Source organism: Pleurodeles waltl, chromosome 11, assembly GCF_031143425.1.
Source record: "Pleurodeles waltl isolate 20211129_DDA chromosome 11, aPleWal1.hap1.20221129, whole genome shotgun sequence".
Lineage (NCBI taxonomy): Eukaryota > Metazoa > Chordata > Amphibia > Caudata > Salamandridae > Pleurodeles > Pleurodeles waltl.
In genome coordinates this window covers 537,538,162-537,555,853 of record NC_090450.1, presented here as the reverse complement: position 1 = coordinate 537,555,853, position 17,692 = coordinate 537,538,162, and the positions used below count along the sequence as shown (strand labels likewise).

General features: G+C 47.5%; 1 protein-coding gene across 2 annotated transcripts in view; it reads left to right on the top strand.

The window, feature by feature from the left end:
* PIWIL2 (piwi like RNA-mediated gene silencing 2) overlaps window positions 1-17,692 on the top strand; it is a 1,291,255-nt gene that overhangs the window by 732,644 nt on the left and 540,919 nt on the right. For both annotated transcript variants that reach the window (XM_069213952.1, XM_069213950.1), the window contains exon 16: window positions 15,918-16,058. In XM_069213952.1, the coding sequence (XP_069070053.1) occupies window positions 15,918-16,058 (141 nt within the window). The remainder of the gene's footprint in view (window positions 1-15,917; window positions 16,059-17,692) is intronic.

Sequence of the window (17,692 nt, the reverse complement as noted above, 5' to 3'; positions counted from 1 at the left end):
CATGCTGCAGCCCTTAGAGACCTTCCCTGGCATCAGAGCCCTTGGTACCAGGGGGTACCAGTTACAAGGGACTTACCTGGATGCCAGGGTGTGCCAATTGTGGAAACAAAAGTACAGGTTAGGGAAAGAACACTGGTGCAGGGGCCTGATTAGCAGGCCTCAGCACACTTTCAAATCATAACTTGGCATCAGCAAAGGCAAAAGGTCAGGGGGTAACAATGCCAAGGAGGCATTTCCTTACAGCGTTGATCGGCTGTGCGTCGGATATGAAGTCCTGGTTCCTATATAGTCGATACCCCGGCACACCAGCGTCACTTCTTTTCTTTCCTCGCCAACCAGCGTTGATCTGAAGAAAGAGCTACCCCTCTGTCACTTTTCAACTAGTATTTTTTCAAATTTGGCAAAGCTTTTTTGAGTATTTCTACTCCTGGGCATCGATGTCTTTGCGTAAGGCCGGGTTCAAGCCATGAGAATCCTGCCACCAGGGATGTCCGTGACAGATCCGCACCTCGTGTGCCTTTGTTGTCTGGAGCACAACCACGACCCAGTCGTGATCGTAGTGCCGGGCCATGAATCCGAAGGTACCTAAAGCTGATGGTGGCTCTGCTTAAGTCCCAGTCTCAGTGGAGTGGAATGTCTTGGGATCGGTTGCGAAGCCCCCCTTCTTCTTGGTCCCACTTAAAGTCCTCAGGATGATCAGAGAAGTCGAGGCATAAGAAGAAGTCAAAGAAAGCAAAACATTTTTCAACTTCATCTCGTCTGTCACCCGACGAGATGTGGGAGAGTTATCAATTTAGGCCTCCATCAATGGAGCCTGCGTCTGAGCCGCCTTAGCGCCTCCCTGAGTTTCCGGGAGCAGGAGCGACCCCTGCCCAGCTTAGGAGTCTTATGAGGCCATGTGCCTCATTTTTGGGCAGTCAGACTCCGTGCTTTTGTGCCCCGTGGAGTCAGAAGGGGCTCCTTCATGTTCTGGGCCGGCAGCTTTGGCTTCAGCTCTGAGGGACATCCATGGATCCATTCCTGGATCTGGACCAGCGCCAGTTGTACCATCTTCTCCAGCGCCAGTCACAATGTTGACGCTCTGGGCAGTACCCGTGCCCATGGGTGGAACCGCCCCCATCGACATTGCCAACTCCGACACAGAGCTGGATGGATGTCATACGATGCTGACTCCGGTGACGACCGGGACCTTTCCACCTATGTTGGATCCTGCCCTTATTCCTATGGGCTACGTTATGGTGAGGAATGGAAGGGATTGCTGGACCCTTTAGAATACCAGCTTTAAGAGCCCATGTATTGGTGTACGGACCTGGGTGAAGCCAGTGGACTGGATACCTCCCCAGATACTGGTATGCTCTTTCCCACTACTGTGGCTGCAGAGGAAGGAGCTTAATATGCAGTGGTGGTGTGAAGAACAGCCGAGGTTCTTTGAGCTGCCTTTGGTGGCAGTTGGGACTAACCTCCTGGCAGAGGCTTTTTAGCTTGAGGCTTCATCCCCCGAACCCCTTCTCCCCTTTAATGAAGCCCTTACAGATGTGCTCCCGAGCACCTGGTCCAAACCCAGCACAGGGGCTCCTGTAATTAGGACAAATTGACTGCCACCATCACCCTGCACTTTGTGTCCCAGGAGTGCTTGGTTATCGAAGCCTCCACCTCCCAGGGCGCGTTCCCTTTTTCACTCCCGAATATAGAGTCCATGAAACTGGGCAGACTTGGGAAGATGTTTACTTCTGCCAGCCTGGCATTGCGGTCTGTGAACACTGCATATTGTGGAGTGAACATGACCGACTCACTGGACAGAGCTGTTGCTTCGAAAGTGGCCTTGAGGTACCACACCTGGTTGAGGATATCTGGCTTTTAGGGTTATGTCCAAGCTAATCTTATGGACATGCCCTTTGATGGCACCCATGTTTTCAGAGAGAAAAAAAAACTAGTTGTAGGAAAGTGCCCCTTTTGGGATGGTCCCCCCCAACACTCACACACTCACACACTCAGTCACACACTCACTCACTCACACTCTCACTCACACTCTCTCTCACACTCTCACACACACACACTCTCACACACACACACTCTCACACACTCTCACACTCTCACACACTCTCACACACTCACACACACTTTCACACTCTCTGTGCCTGATATCTGAAGCTAACTTGATTGTGTGTGTGCTGGCATCCTGCTAACCAGGCCCCATCAACTGTGTTCTTTCCCTAAACTGTACCATTGCTTCCACAATTGGCACACCTCTGACACACAGCTAAGTCCCATGTAAAAGGTACCAGTGTCACCAAGGGCCCTTTGGCCAGAGTGGGTCCCTAAGGGCTGTAGCATGTATTGTGCCCCTCTGAGGGACCCCTCACCAAACACATGCACACTACCATTGCAGATTGTGTATGTTGGTGGGGAGAAAAAGATAGTCAACATGGCATCCCTCTATAGGTGCTGTGCCCACAAACCACTGCCTGCAGCATAGGTAAGACACCCCTCCAGACAGCACTAAGGCAGGCTGCACTACACCAAAAGTGAGGGCATAGCTGTATCGGCAATATGTCCCTACTGTGTCTAAGTCCATTCTTAGACATTATAAGTGCGGTTTAGCATTATTGAGTACACGGGCTGGGAGTTTGTCATTACAAACTATAAAGCTCCATGATGGCTTCACTGAACACTGGGAAGGTATCAAACTTCTCAGCTCAGTAAACACACACTGATGCCGGTGTTGGATCTATTGTAAAATGCACACAGAGAGCATCTTAGAGATGCCCCTTGAAATTCATCCAACTCTCTAGTGTGTGGCTGACCAGTCTATGCCAGCCTGCCACCACCAAACAAGTTTCTTACCCAATGGGGTGAGAGCCTTTGTGCTCTCAGGAGTTAGGGACAAAGTCTGCACTGAGTGGAGGTGCTTCACACCTCACCCCTGCAGGAACAGCAACACTTGGTAGTGAGCCTCAAAGGCTCCTGCCTTTTGTTATGTTGCCTCAGGGCACTCCAGCCAGTAGAGATGCCTGCTCCCCGGACCAGGCCCCACTTTTTGGCAGCAGGTGGAAAGTTAGTAAACACCAGGAGGAGTGTCCACCCTAGCTGGGACCACCCCTAGGGTCCCCAGAGCTGAGGTGAAATACCCTCGTGGCAGAATCCTCTATCTTGTTTTGGAGGAGATAGCCTCCCCAGGTATGTGCTCCCACCTCAAAGGGAGAGGGCACAGGAAGGGTGTAGCCACCCTCAGGGTCAGTAGCCCTCTGACCTCTGTAACGCCCCTAAATCTAGTAATTAGGGGCACCCCTGAACCTTGCTCTTTAGTTGCCTGGTGACCTTACAGAAGGAGGACTGAAGAGCCGCACCAGCAGAGAAGACTTTAGGAACTTGGACCTGTACCAAGGCAGACCAGGAGGATTAGAAGAGCACTTAAGGGACCACAAGTAGGCACCAACCACACACCCTCAGCAGCACAGGGCCAGCCGGGTGCAGGGTGCAAACAGGATGCTGGGCTTCCAATGCTGGTCTATGAGGGGACCCCAGGGGTCACTCAGCCTGCAGGCAAGGTCCAGGGGGGTGTCTTGGGCACACCACTGGTCGGACAGGGAACAGGGCCGTCTGTTGATCATTGCTGCACTGGGTGTCGGTTTCTCCAAGGCCTGGGGGCTGTGGGTGCAACGGGTAATTTGGCGTCAGATATCTTCGCCAGGGATGTCGCGGTCTGGGGGCCCTCGGTATTCTCTCTGCAGTCATGTAGTGGTGGTGGGGTCAACCCAGGGTCAGCACTTGCTCAGAATCACCTGGGGACCCACTCTGGCTGGGTGGACCACCTAGACACGGGCCGTGGGCGTGGGGTGCAGAGTGGTCAGGACTTGCGCTTCTGGAGTGAGGTGGGAGTCCTTTTAAAGAGGTTTCTTCTTCTTTTCTTCTTTGGACAGGACCGCTGTCTACAGGAGTTCTTGAGGTCACTGGACCTGCAGGACGCATCACCTTTCTTCTGCAGGTTCTTTAAAGCAGGAGGCAGGCCGGTAGGGCTGGGGGCAAGTCAGTTGTTGTCTCCTTTCTTTCTCTGCTGGGGTTTCAGCTACGCAGTACTTCTTGTTGTGAGGTCATCAGCAATCTGGCGAGCTGGGTTCAGGGAAGCTCTTAAATACAAGATTTAGGGGCATTACAGGGTTCGGAGTGCAGTAGAGTGCAGTAGATAGAGGCTACTGTCCCTGAGGCTGGCTACACCCTCCCGGTGCCCACTTCATTTGGGGAGGGGGGGCACATTCATATCCCTATTGGTTTCTGTCCTCCAAACCAAGATGGAGGATTCTGCAGGAAGGGGGTCACTTCAGCTCTGAACACCTTAAGGGTGGTCCCAGCTGAAGTGGTCACTCCTCCTTGTTTTTCTTGATTTTCCCACCGAACTGGCTGCCAAAAGTGGGGGAATGTCCAGGAGGTGGGCATCTCCACTAGCTGGAGTGACCTCGGGCTCTGTAACACGAGGCCTGAGCCTTTGAGGCTCACTGCCAGGTGTTATAGTTCCTGCAGGGGGAGGTGTGAAGCACCTCCACCCAGAGCAGGCTTTATTTCTGGCCTCAGAGAGCACAAAGGTCCTCATCCCATGGGGTCCGAAACTCATCTTAGTGGCAGGCTGGCATAGACCAGTCAGTCCTACACTAGAGGATTGGGTGAAATACAGGGAACATTTGAAAGATGCCCTTTGTGTGCATTTTTTAATAAATCCAACACTGGCATCAGTGTGGGTTTAGTGCTGAGAAGTTTGATACCAAACTTCCCAGTATTAAGTTAAGCAATTATGGTCCTGTGGAGTTCGTAATGACAAACTCCCAGACCATATACTTTATATGACCACCCTGTACTTACAATGTCTGAGAATGGACTTAGACACTGTAGGGCATATTTCTCATGCAGCTATGCCCTCACCTATGGAATAATGCACCCTGCCTTAGGGCTGTAAGGCCTGCTAGAGGGGTGACTTAACTATCCCACAGGAAGTGTTTAGAGGGCATGGCACCATGAGGGGAATGCCATGTCGACTTTGCCTTTTTCTCCCCACCAACACACACAATCTGCACTGGTAGTGTGCATGTATTAGGTGAGAGTCTCTTAGGGTGGCACAACACATGCTGCAGCCCTTAGGGAATCTTCCCTGGTCACGGGGCCCTTGGTCCACTGGTGCCTTTTACAAAGGACTTATCTGTGTGCCAGAGGTGTGCCAATTGTGGAAACAATGGTACATTTTTTGTGAAAGAACACTGGTTCTGGGGCCTGGTTAGCAGGATACCAGCACACTCTCAGTCAAGTTAGCATCAATGTCAGGCAGAAAGTGGGGGGCAACTGCAACACGTTCCAGTTTCCCACTAACACCATTTGGTGTTATCTTCTTTATTTGAATGTATAGTGAGTTCTCATAGAGTTTGTCATTCATTTGAGCATTTAGTACAGGTGGTGAAATCTCTATTATGATTCTTGATGAAAGTGTCGCTGGTTCCTGACTAATCTGGAAATTCTTTTATGCTTAGGGATAGACCCTTCAGTGGAATATTCACTGTTTTTTTCGATTTTTAATCAAAGGTTATTAGTTTGTCTTGTATTTGTATGGTCAGTGGAGGGATCACTAGTTGATGTCTGAAGTTTGGATATTTTGCAGAGGGACCCGCAATTGGTTTCTGAAGTTTGAGATTAAAGGAGAATACATACATATATATATATCATCATTAAGTCACTCCACAACAAACGGGAACCAGGCTTCCTCGGCTTCTCGTCGCGTGAATGACACCGGCACCACTAATCCGAGTCCAAAGATACTCTTTATTTCATTATATAAAGTACAAAGTGTTAACCCCTTCGCTGCCAGGCCTTTTCCCCCTCATGTGCAGAGCCTTTTTTTGGCTATTTGGGGCAGTTTGCGCTTAGGCCCTCATAACGTTTTGTTCACATAAGCTACCCACGCCAAATTTGCGTCCTTTTTTTTCCAACATCCTAGGGATTCTAGAGGTACCCAGACTTTGTGGGTTCCCCAGAAGGAGGCTAAGAAATTAGCCAAAATACAGTGAAAATTTCGTTTTAATAAAAAAAAAAAATGGGAAAAAGGGGCTGCAGAAGAAGGCTTGTGTTTTTTTCCCTGAAAAGGGCATCAACAAAGGGTTTGCGGTGCTAAAATCACCAGCTTCCCAGCTTTCAGGAACAGGCAGACTTGAATCAGAAAACCCAATTTTTCAACACAATTTTGGCATTTTACTGGGACATACCCCATTTTTACGATTTTTTGTGCTTTCAGCCTCCTTCCAGTCAGTGACAGAAATGTGCATGAAACCAACGCTGTATCCCAGAAACCGCAACATTTCTGAAAAGTACACAAAATTCTGAATTTAGCAAGGGGTAATTTGTGTGGATCCTACAAGGGTTTCCTACTGAAAACAACAACTGAAAAAGAAAAATATTGAAATTGAGGTGAAAAAAACATAAATTTTTCTCTATGTTTTACTCTGTAACTTTTTCCTGCAATGTCAGATTTTTTAAAGCAATATACCGTTACGTCTGCTGGACTCCTCTGGTTGCGGGGATATATAGGGCTTGTAGGTTCATCAAGAACCCTAGGTACCCAGAGCCAATAAATGAGCTGCACCCTGCAGTGCGTTTTCATTCTATACCGGGTATACAGCAATTCATTTGCTGAAATATAAAGAGTGAAAAATAGCTATCAAGAAAACCTTTGTATTTCCAAAAAGGGCACAAGATAAGGTGTTGAGGAGCAGTGGTTATTTGGACATCTCTGAATTTCGGGGTGACCATACTAGCATGTGAATTACAGGGCATTTCTCAAATAGATGTATATTTTACACACTCTCTCATATTTGAAAGGAAAAAATGTAGAGAAAGACAAGGGGCAATAACACTTGTTTTGCTAATCTATGTTCCCCCAAGTCTCCCGATAAAAATGATACCTCACTTGTGTGGGTAGGCCTAGCGCCCGCGACAGGATACGCCCCAAAACACAACGTGGACACATCACATTTTTTAAAGAAAACAGAGGTGTTTTTTGCAAAGTGCCTACCTGTAGATTTTGGCCTCGAGCTCAGCCGGCACCTGGGAAAACCTACCAAACCTGTGCATTTTTTAAAACTAGAGACCTAGGGGAATCCAAGATGGGGTGACTTGTGGGGCTCTGACCAGGTTCTGTTACCCAGAATCCTTTGCAAACCTCAAAATTTGGCTAAACAAACACATTTTCCTCACATTTCGGTGACAGAAAGTTTTGGAATCTAAGAGGAGGGACAAATTTCCTTCCACCCAGCGTTCCCCCAAGTCTCCCGATAAAAATGGTACCTCACTTGTGTGGGTAGGCCTAGCGCCCGTGACAGGAAATGTCCCAAAACACAACGTCGACACATCCTATTTTTTGACAGAAAACAGAGCTGTTATTTGCAAAGTGCCTACCTGTAGATTTTGGCCTCTAGCTCAGCCGGCACCTAGGGAAACCTACCAAACCTGTGCATTTTTTAAAACTAGAGACCTAGGGGAATCCAAGATGGGGTGACTTGTGGGGCTCTGACCAGGTTCTGTTACCCAGAATCCTTTGCAAACCTCACAATTTGGCTAAGAAAACACATTTTCCTCACATTTCGGTGACAGAAAGTTCTGGAATCTGAGAGGAGCCACAAATGTCCTTCCACCCAGCGTTCCCCCAAGTCTGCCGATAAAAATGATACGTCACTTGTTTGGGTAGGCCTAGCGCCTGTGACAGGAAATGGCCCAAAACACAACGTGGACACATCACATTTTTTCATAGAAAACAGTGCCTACCTTTGGATTCTGGCCTCTAGCTCAGCCGGCACCCAGGGAAACCTACCAAACCTGTGCATTTTTGAAAACTAGAGAACAAGGGGAATCCAAGAAGGGGTGACTTGTGGGGCTCTGACCAGGTTCTGTTACCCAGAATCCTTTGCAAACCTCAAAATGTGGCTAAAGAAACACGTTTTCCTCACATTTCGGTGACAGAAAGTTCTGGAATCTGAGAGGAGCCACAAATATCCTTCCACCCAGCGTTCCCCCAAGTCTCCCGGTAAAAATGATACCTCACTTGTGTGGGTGGGCCAGGTGCCTGCAACAGAATAAGGCCCAAAACTTGTAGAGATAGAGGGGATAGCACAGCGAGTTTATAAGGACATATTCTTTTATACATCTTTAGACTGACTCTTCTTTGTGGACCCACATAAGTGAGGTGTCATTTTACTTGGGAGACTGAGGGGAACACTGGGGAGTAGGAATTTTGTGCTGGAGCGGTGATCGTACTAAGAAAAGTCAGGAAAATATGCTTTTTTAAGCAAATTTTGAGGTTTACAGAGGAGTCTGGGTAAGAAAATGTTGGGGGATCCACGCAAGCCACACCTCCCTGGACTCCTTGGGGTGTCTAGTTTTAAAAAATGTCTGGGCTTGGTTGGTTTCCCTAGATGAAGGCCGCACCCAGGACCAAAAACATAGGTGCCCCCTTACCCCCCAAACACAGGTAGTTTTGTAATATAACATTTTGATGTGTCCACATACGTCCGTGATGTGCCAAACACTAAAATTGTGAAAAGAAACGCACTAAGGTTATGTGAAAAAGACCTCTCACCCACCAACCAAGTTGGTGGCATGCTTCATCATCGCGGTCCCACCCGAGGCACCTAGCGTGTCACAGGTGTGCTGCGAGGCCTGATTACAGCGGAGCAGGTTTTGTCATTTTTACCACACATACTGGTTGGATTTGGCACAAGGGTGAGTGATGGTTCAGTGGATCAAATTTTATTAACAAGAGATTTCACAAAAATTAAATGCACTGTTAATAACTGAAAGGCAAAAAACGGAACCAATGACTCACAGTTCGTGAGCTGTAAAGCCGCAACAAGGCACCAACCGCTTTACAGTCCATTCACACACCTTTCATACATGACACGCACAAGACCATTCACACCGCAAGCCATGGGCCCAGCACATTACAACACTCAAATCAACAGACAGCGCCACTCAAGGGCCCATCACTTACATACGCCCACATGCCTGATACAACAATCACACCAGCTGATGGGAGTGTGTGGACTGGTGTTTGGCTGCCAGTGTGTTGCAGTAGCCAACAGCAAGTCAATATGTACACTCTCAGCCAAGCCCCACTCCACACACAATGGCATATTTTTTTTTTTTTTTTTAAACAGAGGAACCCCTAACTAAGTAGAAAGAATTACAAAACTACAAACACAAAAGCTCTAACTAAGTACATGACAGAAATGCTAACGATGAAACTGAACACATGAAAATACAAAACAGACATGAGTTTACACTCATGGTTGATCCCAGAAATTCTTCTGGGTGTGGTAATTCTTAAAACAACCACCCACACACAGCCCAGGCTTTGAAGGACAATCTGGGCAGTACATTCGAGTCTCCCTCCGGATACCTCTTCGAAAACACACTCTACATTTCTTAGCTGGAAAGTCTTTTTTGGGTGTGGGAGGAATGTGCTCAGCAAAGTGGCGATCTTTCAATCTAGCCACATCCTCCACCACTGCTTCTCTAGGAACTCTAGCCTGTTCCGCCACAATAAGGCTCCCTATCACTGACTCCTGAAATTTCACAAATGTCATCTTTGACTCTGGAGACCTATCCCTAAACACAATAAAAGCATTGAAGGTTGCTAAGTGGAAGAGGTGAATTGCTAACTTCTTATACCAAACGTAAGACTTACGAATAGCAGTATAAGGTTCCAACCTCTGATCAACTCTATCTACACCTCCCATGTGCTTATTATAATCTAAAATGCACACAGGTTTGCGCACTTCAGCAACCTGGCCCCAAACAGTCACGGGGGAAGTACTCTCATCATGGATGGTACTTAGCATGTAGACATCCCTCTTGTCTGAAAATTTCAAAGCTAGCAGCTCATCATTCCACAAGGCACAGCACTGTCCCCTCTCAAGTTTTTTTTTACAAACAAGCTCCCTTGGATAGCCTTTCCGGTTACAACGAATTGTGCCACAAGCAACAGTGTCCACTTTAAACAATTCCTTGAACAACTGCACTCCAGTGTAGAAGTTATCTACCATACAAATGGTGACCTTTGTTGAACAGTCGTCTACCAAGGTCCCACACAATTTTTTCAGTAACTCCAAAAGTGGGAGGACAACCAGGGGGGTCAATATTGGAATCCCTACCAGTGTAGACATGGAAACTATACACATACTGAACTACTTTCAGACAGCATATACAATTTAATTCCATATCGTGCCCTTTTGCTAGGAATGTACTGCCTAAAAACCAAATGACCCTTGAAGAGGACCAAAGACTCGTCCACACTTATCTCTTTGCCTGGAACATAGGCCTCCGAAAACCGATCTACAAAATGATCAAGGACAGGCCTAATCTTAAAAAGACGGTCAGAATCTGGGTGATCTTGTGGCAAGGCTAATGCATTGTCAACAAAATGCAGCATCCTAAGAAGAAGCAAATACCGAATACGACTCATGGTCGCAGGAAATATAGCTGTTGCCATCAAGGGACTAGTAGACTAATAAGAAGCCAGTGACGGCTTCCTTATCAACCCCATCAAAAAAGTCAAACCCAAAAACTTTTTTATCTCCTCCAAATTTGTGGGAATCCACTGGGCAGCTCTAGAGTGTTGCCTAAGTCTAGCAGCGTTGTCCCTCAAATGCTGCTCCGCATACAAATTAGTCTGCTCAACAATCTCTTCCAAAAACACATCATCCATGAATAACTCAAAGAAATTAATAAGCAAAAAGTTCTCTGTATTGGCGCTACACCCCGGGAGACCAGTAAAGGCAGGCAACTCTGGCTGCTCCATGTTTGGGGCAACCCAGACATCAGGTCTTATAACGGGAAACCTTTCAGCCCCAGGTTGCTGCACTAATGGCACATCAGTGTCCTCCTCTAAAACAGGCCCTTCATCTGCACTGAGTGTGGCTTCATCATCAGATGATTCCCCTCCAACAGAAACATCACTGCCAGAATCTCTCACTTCCTCCTCTGCCTCAGATGCAGAGTCCGTCTCATAATCATGATCAGACAATGACTCAAAAAGCATACCAACCACCTGCTGAGCGGTCATCCTGCGGCTAGCCATGATCTTTCCTACTAAAATTAACTGGACAAATTCACCACCAACAACCAGCACTGTGTAAGACAAGTAACAAAGTGTAGCTTTGTTAGTAAGAGTTATAAACTCAAAAACGATACCGCTCACTTGCCTGAAAAAGCTTGATTCACCAGCAACTACTCTGCACAGACACAGCAATCACCAATGATATCCCACAAAAAAAAAAAAGGCAAATTAGAAATAAGACAAAACAAATATCATTGTGCACAAATATAAGGACAATTTCACACACAATCCTGCATTTAGTACACCCCCTACAAACATGTCATTCATGCATGGCAACAATACTCCTTTGGAGTAAATTGTTTTTACTTACCTAAAACATGCAACTGTGCAAACTGCAGGTCAACCACCGCCAAAACCGCAAGGAGCCACGGCAAATAAAGCAAAAGCTTTGAACTAGAACAAAAAGGAGGAAAACATTTTTTATCACAAATGTAAATACTTCATCAGTTGACAAACACCCCACCATCAAACATTTAGAAATTGGTGCCTAAGTGGATTCTGCCATAGGGGCAGATGGGCCTACTAAAAAAAATAGGCCTATCTGCCCCAAGGAGGGCAGAAAATACCTATAGTAGTGTGTCCCCATGGGGAGCGGCCCTTGCCCAAGGGCACAGCCCCCAAACAACAAAAAAACACACTCAACACTATCCCTGGTGCCTAAGTGGCTTCTGCCACCCCGTGCCCAAGGGGACGCCCTCCCATAAAAATAAACAAATAAAAAAAAAATCCCTGGCGTTCTAGTGGTTTCTGCCCCCCTTGGGGGCAGATCAGCCTAAAAATAATAGGCCGATCTGTCTCTAAGGGGTGCAGAAATGGCCTTGGCTACCCTTGCCCAAGGGCCCCCCCCCATCCACTAACACACACACACACACACACACACACACACTATCCCTGGTGTTTAAGTGGGGCAGATGGGCCTAAAAAAATAGGCCAATCTGCCCCCAAGGGGGGCAGAAATGGCCAACAGGTCAATGCCCCCCTTGGGGGGGGGGCGCCCCGTGCCCAAGGGGACGCCACACCCCCACAAAAATAAACAAATAAAAAATAAATCCCTGGCATTCTAGTGGTTTCTGCCCCCCTTGGGGCAGATCAGCCTTAAAATAATAGGCTGATCTGCCCCCAAGGGGGGCAGAAATGGCCCTAAAAGACATGCCCCCCAAAGGGGAGCGACCCTTGCCCAAGGGGCCACCCTCCCATCCACTACACACACAATCCCTGGTGCCTAAGTGGCTTCTGCCCCCCTTGGGGGCAGATGGACCTAAAACAAAATAGACCGATCTGCCCCCAAGGGGGGCAGAAAAGGCCAACAGTTCTATGCCCCCTTGGGGGGGGCGCCCCTTGCCCAAGGGGGAACCCCCCCCCCACATAAATACACAAAAAAAAACCCATCCCTGGAGTCCAGTGGTTTCTGCCCCCCTTGGGGGCAGATCAGCCTAAAATAGTAGGCCAATCTGCCCCCAAGGGGGGACAGAAATGGCCATAATTAGTTGCCCCCAAAAGGGGAGCGACCCTTGCCCAAGGGGCCGCTCCCCGACAGTAAAATCCCATTTGTAACAAAAAAAATAAAAAATCCCTGGCGTCTAGTGGGCATTGCGATCGGGCAGCAGGAATGCTCAAAGAGACACCGGGGAAAGGAAAACCCTTTCCTTTCCCCCAGTGCCTCTTTCTGCAAACCCCCCCACCCACCGGGAAGAGAAACTCACCTCTTCCTTTCTCGCCGCACAGGAAGCAAATGGCTTCCTGTGCGACGGGCACCCGATAATGAAGTCAGCGCGCGCTGACGTCATTATGGGGGGGGTGGAGGAGTCGGGGTCGAAGGGGAAGGGCTTCCCCTTCCATCCCTCCCTTTGGGGTTCGGGGGAAGCATACAAGGGAGCGAGAGCGCTCCCTCTGGGCTGTGTGCCGAGGACGTAGTGGTTACGTCCTCGGCACAGCAGCACTGTGCCGAAGGACGTAACCACTACGTCCTCGGCACAGAACCAGTTAAGTGCTAATTCCAGAAACAATGGCAGTGCGTTTCGGCCTGAGCCTTCAACTGGTCATAGAGTCATATGCAGCACGAGTGTATTTAAATCATATGACCACCCACCATGTACCAATTAAAATCCGTTGTAGGAAGTTGGCTCTGTATATACTATTTCAAAGTAAGAAATAGTGTGCCAATGGCTACTGTCCTTGAGGGTGACTACACCCTCTTTGTGCCTCCTCCCTGTGGGGAGGGGGGCACATCCCTAATCCTATTGGGGGAATCCTCAAAACTCAAGATGGAGGATTTCTCAAGGCAGGGGTCACCTCAGCTCAGGACACCCTAGTGGCTGTCCTGACTGGTGGGTGACTCCTCCATTTTTTCTCATCTCCTCCAGCCTTGCCGCCAAAAGAGGGGGCAGTGGCGGAGGGGCGGGCATCTCCACTAGCTGGGATGCCCTGGGGTGCTGTAATAAAAGGGGTGAGCCTTTGAGACTCACCGCCAGGTGTTACAGTTCCTGCAGGGGGAGGTGAGAAGCTCTCCACACAATACAGGCTTTGTTCCTGGCCACAGAGTGACAAAGGCACTCTCCCCATGTGGCCAGCAACATGTCTGGTCAGCCTACTCTAGAAGTCGGGTATGTATTCAGGGGGCATCTCTAAGATGTCCTCTGGGTGTATTTTACAATAAATTGCACACTGGCATCAGTGTGCATTTATTGTGCTGAGAAGTTTGATACCAAACTTCCCAGTTTTCAGTGTAGCCATTATGGAACTGTGGAGTTTGTTTGACAAACTCCAAGACCATATACTCTTATGGCTACCCTGCACTTACAATGTCTAAGGTTTTGCTTAGACACTGTAGGGGCATAGTGCTCATGCACATATGCCCTCACCTGTGGTATAGTGCACCGTACCTTAGGGGTGTAAGGCCTGCTAGAGGGGTAACTTACCTATGCCACAGGCAGTGTGAGGTTGGCATGGCACTCTGAGGGGAGTGCCATGTCGACTTAGTCATTTTCTCCCCACCAGCACACACAAGCTGTCAAGCAGTGTGCATGTGCTGAGTGAGGGATTCCTAGGGTGGCATAAGACACGCTGCAGCCCTTAGAGACCTTCCCTGGCATCAGGGCCTTTGGTACCACGGGTACCAGTTACAAGGGACCTACCCGAGTGCCAGGGTTGTGCCAATTGTGGAGACAAAGGTAAGGTTTAGGGAAAGAACACTGTTGCTGGGGCCTGGTTAGCAGGGTCCCAGCACACTTTCAAATAATAACTTAGCATCAGCAGAGGCAAAAAGGTAGGGGGTAACCACGCCAAGGAGGCATTTCCTTACATCAGTTTTTTTACTTTTGATCTCTAATCCTTTCATTATATCATTATCTCTCATTCATAATATTTCTTGTAATTTCTTGCCTTTCTTTTATTATAATAAGGTGGAGTTATTTAATATAATGACAATTTATAATAAATCTTAATTATCCTTGTCCTGTCCCCATCTCCAATTTATTAATACCTCAACTACCCTATCATACTATACACGTTTACTAGTAATTTCTTATTTTTCGACCTCATGTTAAACAGGCTGAATACAAATTTTTTATTTCTGTAAAGTACATATTCCTGTTTTCCTCATTTTTAACCAAAGTTCAATGTTTTATTTTTTCTAGGGAACAGATTGTTGTCTTTAGATTTGGAGGTCATGAGCCAAAGAAATCATTAGCAAATGTTTGTCAAATTTGTCTTTTTACAACTTGCATGTCACCACCCCCAAGATGTTTAACAAACATCCCTGGGAGCCATAAAACATTCAATGGACATAAAGTCCTAATCAAGAGTCTAAGGCCCTCATTACAACTTTGGCGGACGGCAACTGCCGCCCACCAAGTTGTAACCGATGCGCGGCCGCCAATGCGCCCGCACATCCGCGGTGGCCATTTCAACATCCCCGCTGGGCCTTCGGGCGAGCCGGCTCCAAATGGAGCCGGCGGTGTTGCAGCTGTACAACAGGTGCAGTTGCACCCGTCGCGCTTTTCACTGTCTACTATGCAGACAGTGAAAAGCTCCATGGGGCTGTGGCAGGGGGCCCCGCGACTCCCCTTTCCGCCAGCCTTTTCAAGACGGTTCCTACCGCTATGAAAAGGCTGGCGGGAGGGGGACTCGTTATCCCCTGGGCAGCGCTGCAAGCAGTGCTGCCCTGGAGGATTACAACTGCCGGGACCAACATGCCGGTAAACCGCCGGTCCCGGAGGTGTGACCGCGGCGGAAAAATCGTAATTCCATGGATTGCACCGCCAGCCTGTTGGCGGTGCATCTGACGAAACAGCCCTGGCGGTCTTTGACCGCCAGGGTTGTAATGAGGGCCTAAGTATTTCTAAGTGCTCGAAACACAGATAGTATATCTACCAGATGTACAGTTTTGTTTTCTCATGTACTCTTCAGATCTTGAAGATAATTCAAAGCTATATAGGTAACGTTTTTTTCAAAATATCTATTTATTTCATATTTCCCTCAATAAAGTGCATCTACATCATATGTTTTTAAAGTTACGTTCTATTCTTAAATGATATATTTATGGATCAATCTTCAATCCTTTTTCATTTTTCAGTGGCAAGTATTTATTTGTTTCAACTGTTGAAATTGACCCAATTATTATATTATATAAGCTTGTTTGTGGTGTTTGAATGACTAGTGGAGCAGTCTTTATGCACAGTCTGAAGTCATCCGTAGATATGTCACAAACCAATGTTGGAATCTTTCTTTGAGGAACCATTATTGATTGTATGATCTATTATCTGTTTTTAAGGAACTGACACAGCAGATTAACCTAAGTCCAAAGCAGCATCACATATCTTTGAGACAGCTTTTGAAGAGGATTGAAAGTTGTGAAGCTACACAAATTGAAATGGCACGATGGGGCCTTCGTCTAGATGATGATGTCTACAAGGTAACACAGTTGTTTCATCTGTACAATAAGTTATATTGGAAACTACAATGAGTGGCTTAAAACCATGATGATAGACAGATTAAAGAAAATAGGAAACAGAAAATCTAGTGAACCCTAACGGTGTTGATGAAGCTGTGCTTGCAGTTTATTATAGGAGCCCTTGTTATAATCAAAATAGCAACTTCTCTATTAAATAGGCATAAGCAGTACTTCTGCTCATTTTAAAATTCATGTAAAATTAGTTTTTATGAGCACTTAGCCCCATTGGTTCATAGCTCCCGAGGCTTTCTAGGTCCCAAGCTTTTTTATTTCCAATGTTTGAGATGCTTCATGCAGTAAAATTCCTAACCATTTTTTTTTTTTGTTGCACAAATGATATCCAAGCCAAGATCCTTGTCGAAGACAGGCAGTCCTCCCAAATCTCTGGAGGTTGCTGGGCTGAAGGACAAGTCGTCTTCTAGTGCAGGATCATCGAGGGCTGCAGACAGGCCGGTAGGTGTCTGCAGTCTTCTCTGCTGGTGCTACTTTGTAGTTTCAGGCTCTTCTTAGAGCATCAGGAATCTGATTTCTAGGGTTCAGAGGTGCCATCTAAATACTGAATTTAGGGGTGTTACAGGGAGTGCCAGGTGGCAGCCAATGGGCTACTCACCTTAAGGGTGACTACACCCTTTTTATGACCACCTCCATTGGGAGTGGGCATAACCCTTACCCTAGTGGCCTAATTCCTTCCACACAAGATGGAGGAATTTAAAATGTAGTGTCCACTTCAGCTCGTCCAACTTAGGGGTGGGACTGGCATGAAGTGGGCACTCCTTCTAATTTATCCAATTTTCCAGCCAGTCCTGCCGCCGAAAATGGGGTCAGAAACTGGGGGTCAGCCTTCTCTACCATTTTAAGATACCTGGGTCGCATTACAAAGGCAACAATGCCTTTGGACATTCCAGGGCTGGGAGCTTCATTCTGCCTGGACGAGGGGTTAGCACCTCCGCCCAGAGCAGGCCTTTGTTCTGTGCCCTCATGAGCTTTGGCTCTCACTTCGGGGGGCCAGAACTCTTTCTAAGGTGGCTGCACTGGTTTTGACCAGTCAGTGTCCACGCTAGGAGTTGGTAGGTTTTTATGGGCACGTCTAAGGTGCCCTCTGAGTGCATGTATTAATAAATTCAGCAGTGGATTCAATGATGGTTTATTAATACGGGATGCTTGATACGAAACAACCCCAATCTTCAGTGAAGCCATCATGTAGCTGGGGAACTTTTAATGACCAGTGTCCAGCACCTGTACTTAAAAAATTTCCCTGTTTACTTACTATATCTGAGGGGCATATCTGCTCATGAGGTGTGCCCTCAAATATAATATAATGCACCATGCCTTGGAAGGCCTGCTAGAGGTGTCACTTACATAAGTTGCATGCAGTGTAAAGGGGACAGGGCACACAGGTTGTGTGCTGTGTCGTGTTGTCATTTTAGTTCTGTACCAAGACACGCAGCCTGCAAAAGCAGCACTATGTTCACTTAGTGAGATGGTCCCAGCGGGTGGCACAGTTCCTACTGCAGCCCTCAGGGGCCTTCCTTTACCACCCCATGCCCTAGGTACCAGGGGTACCATTAACTAGGGAGTTACAGTGGTAGCTAAAG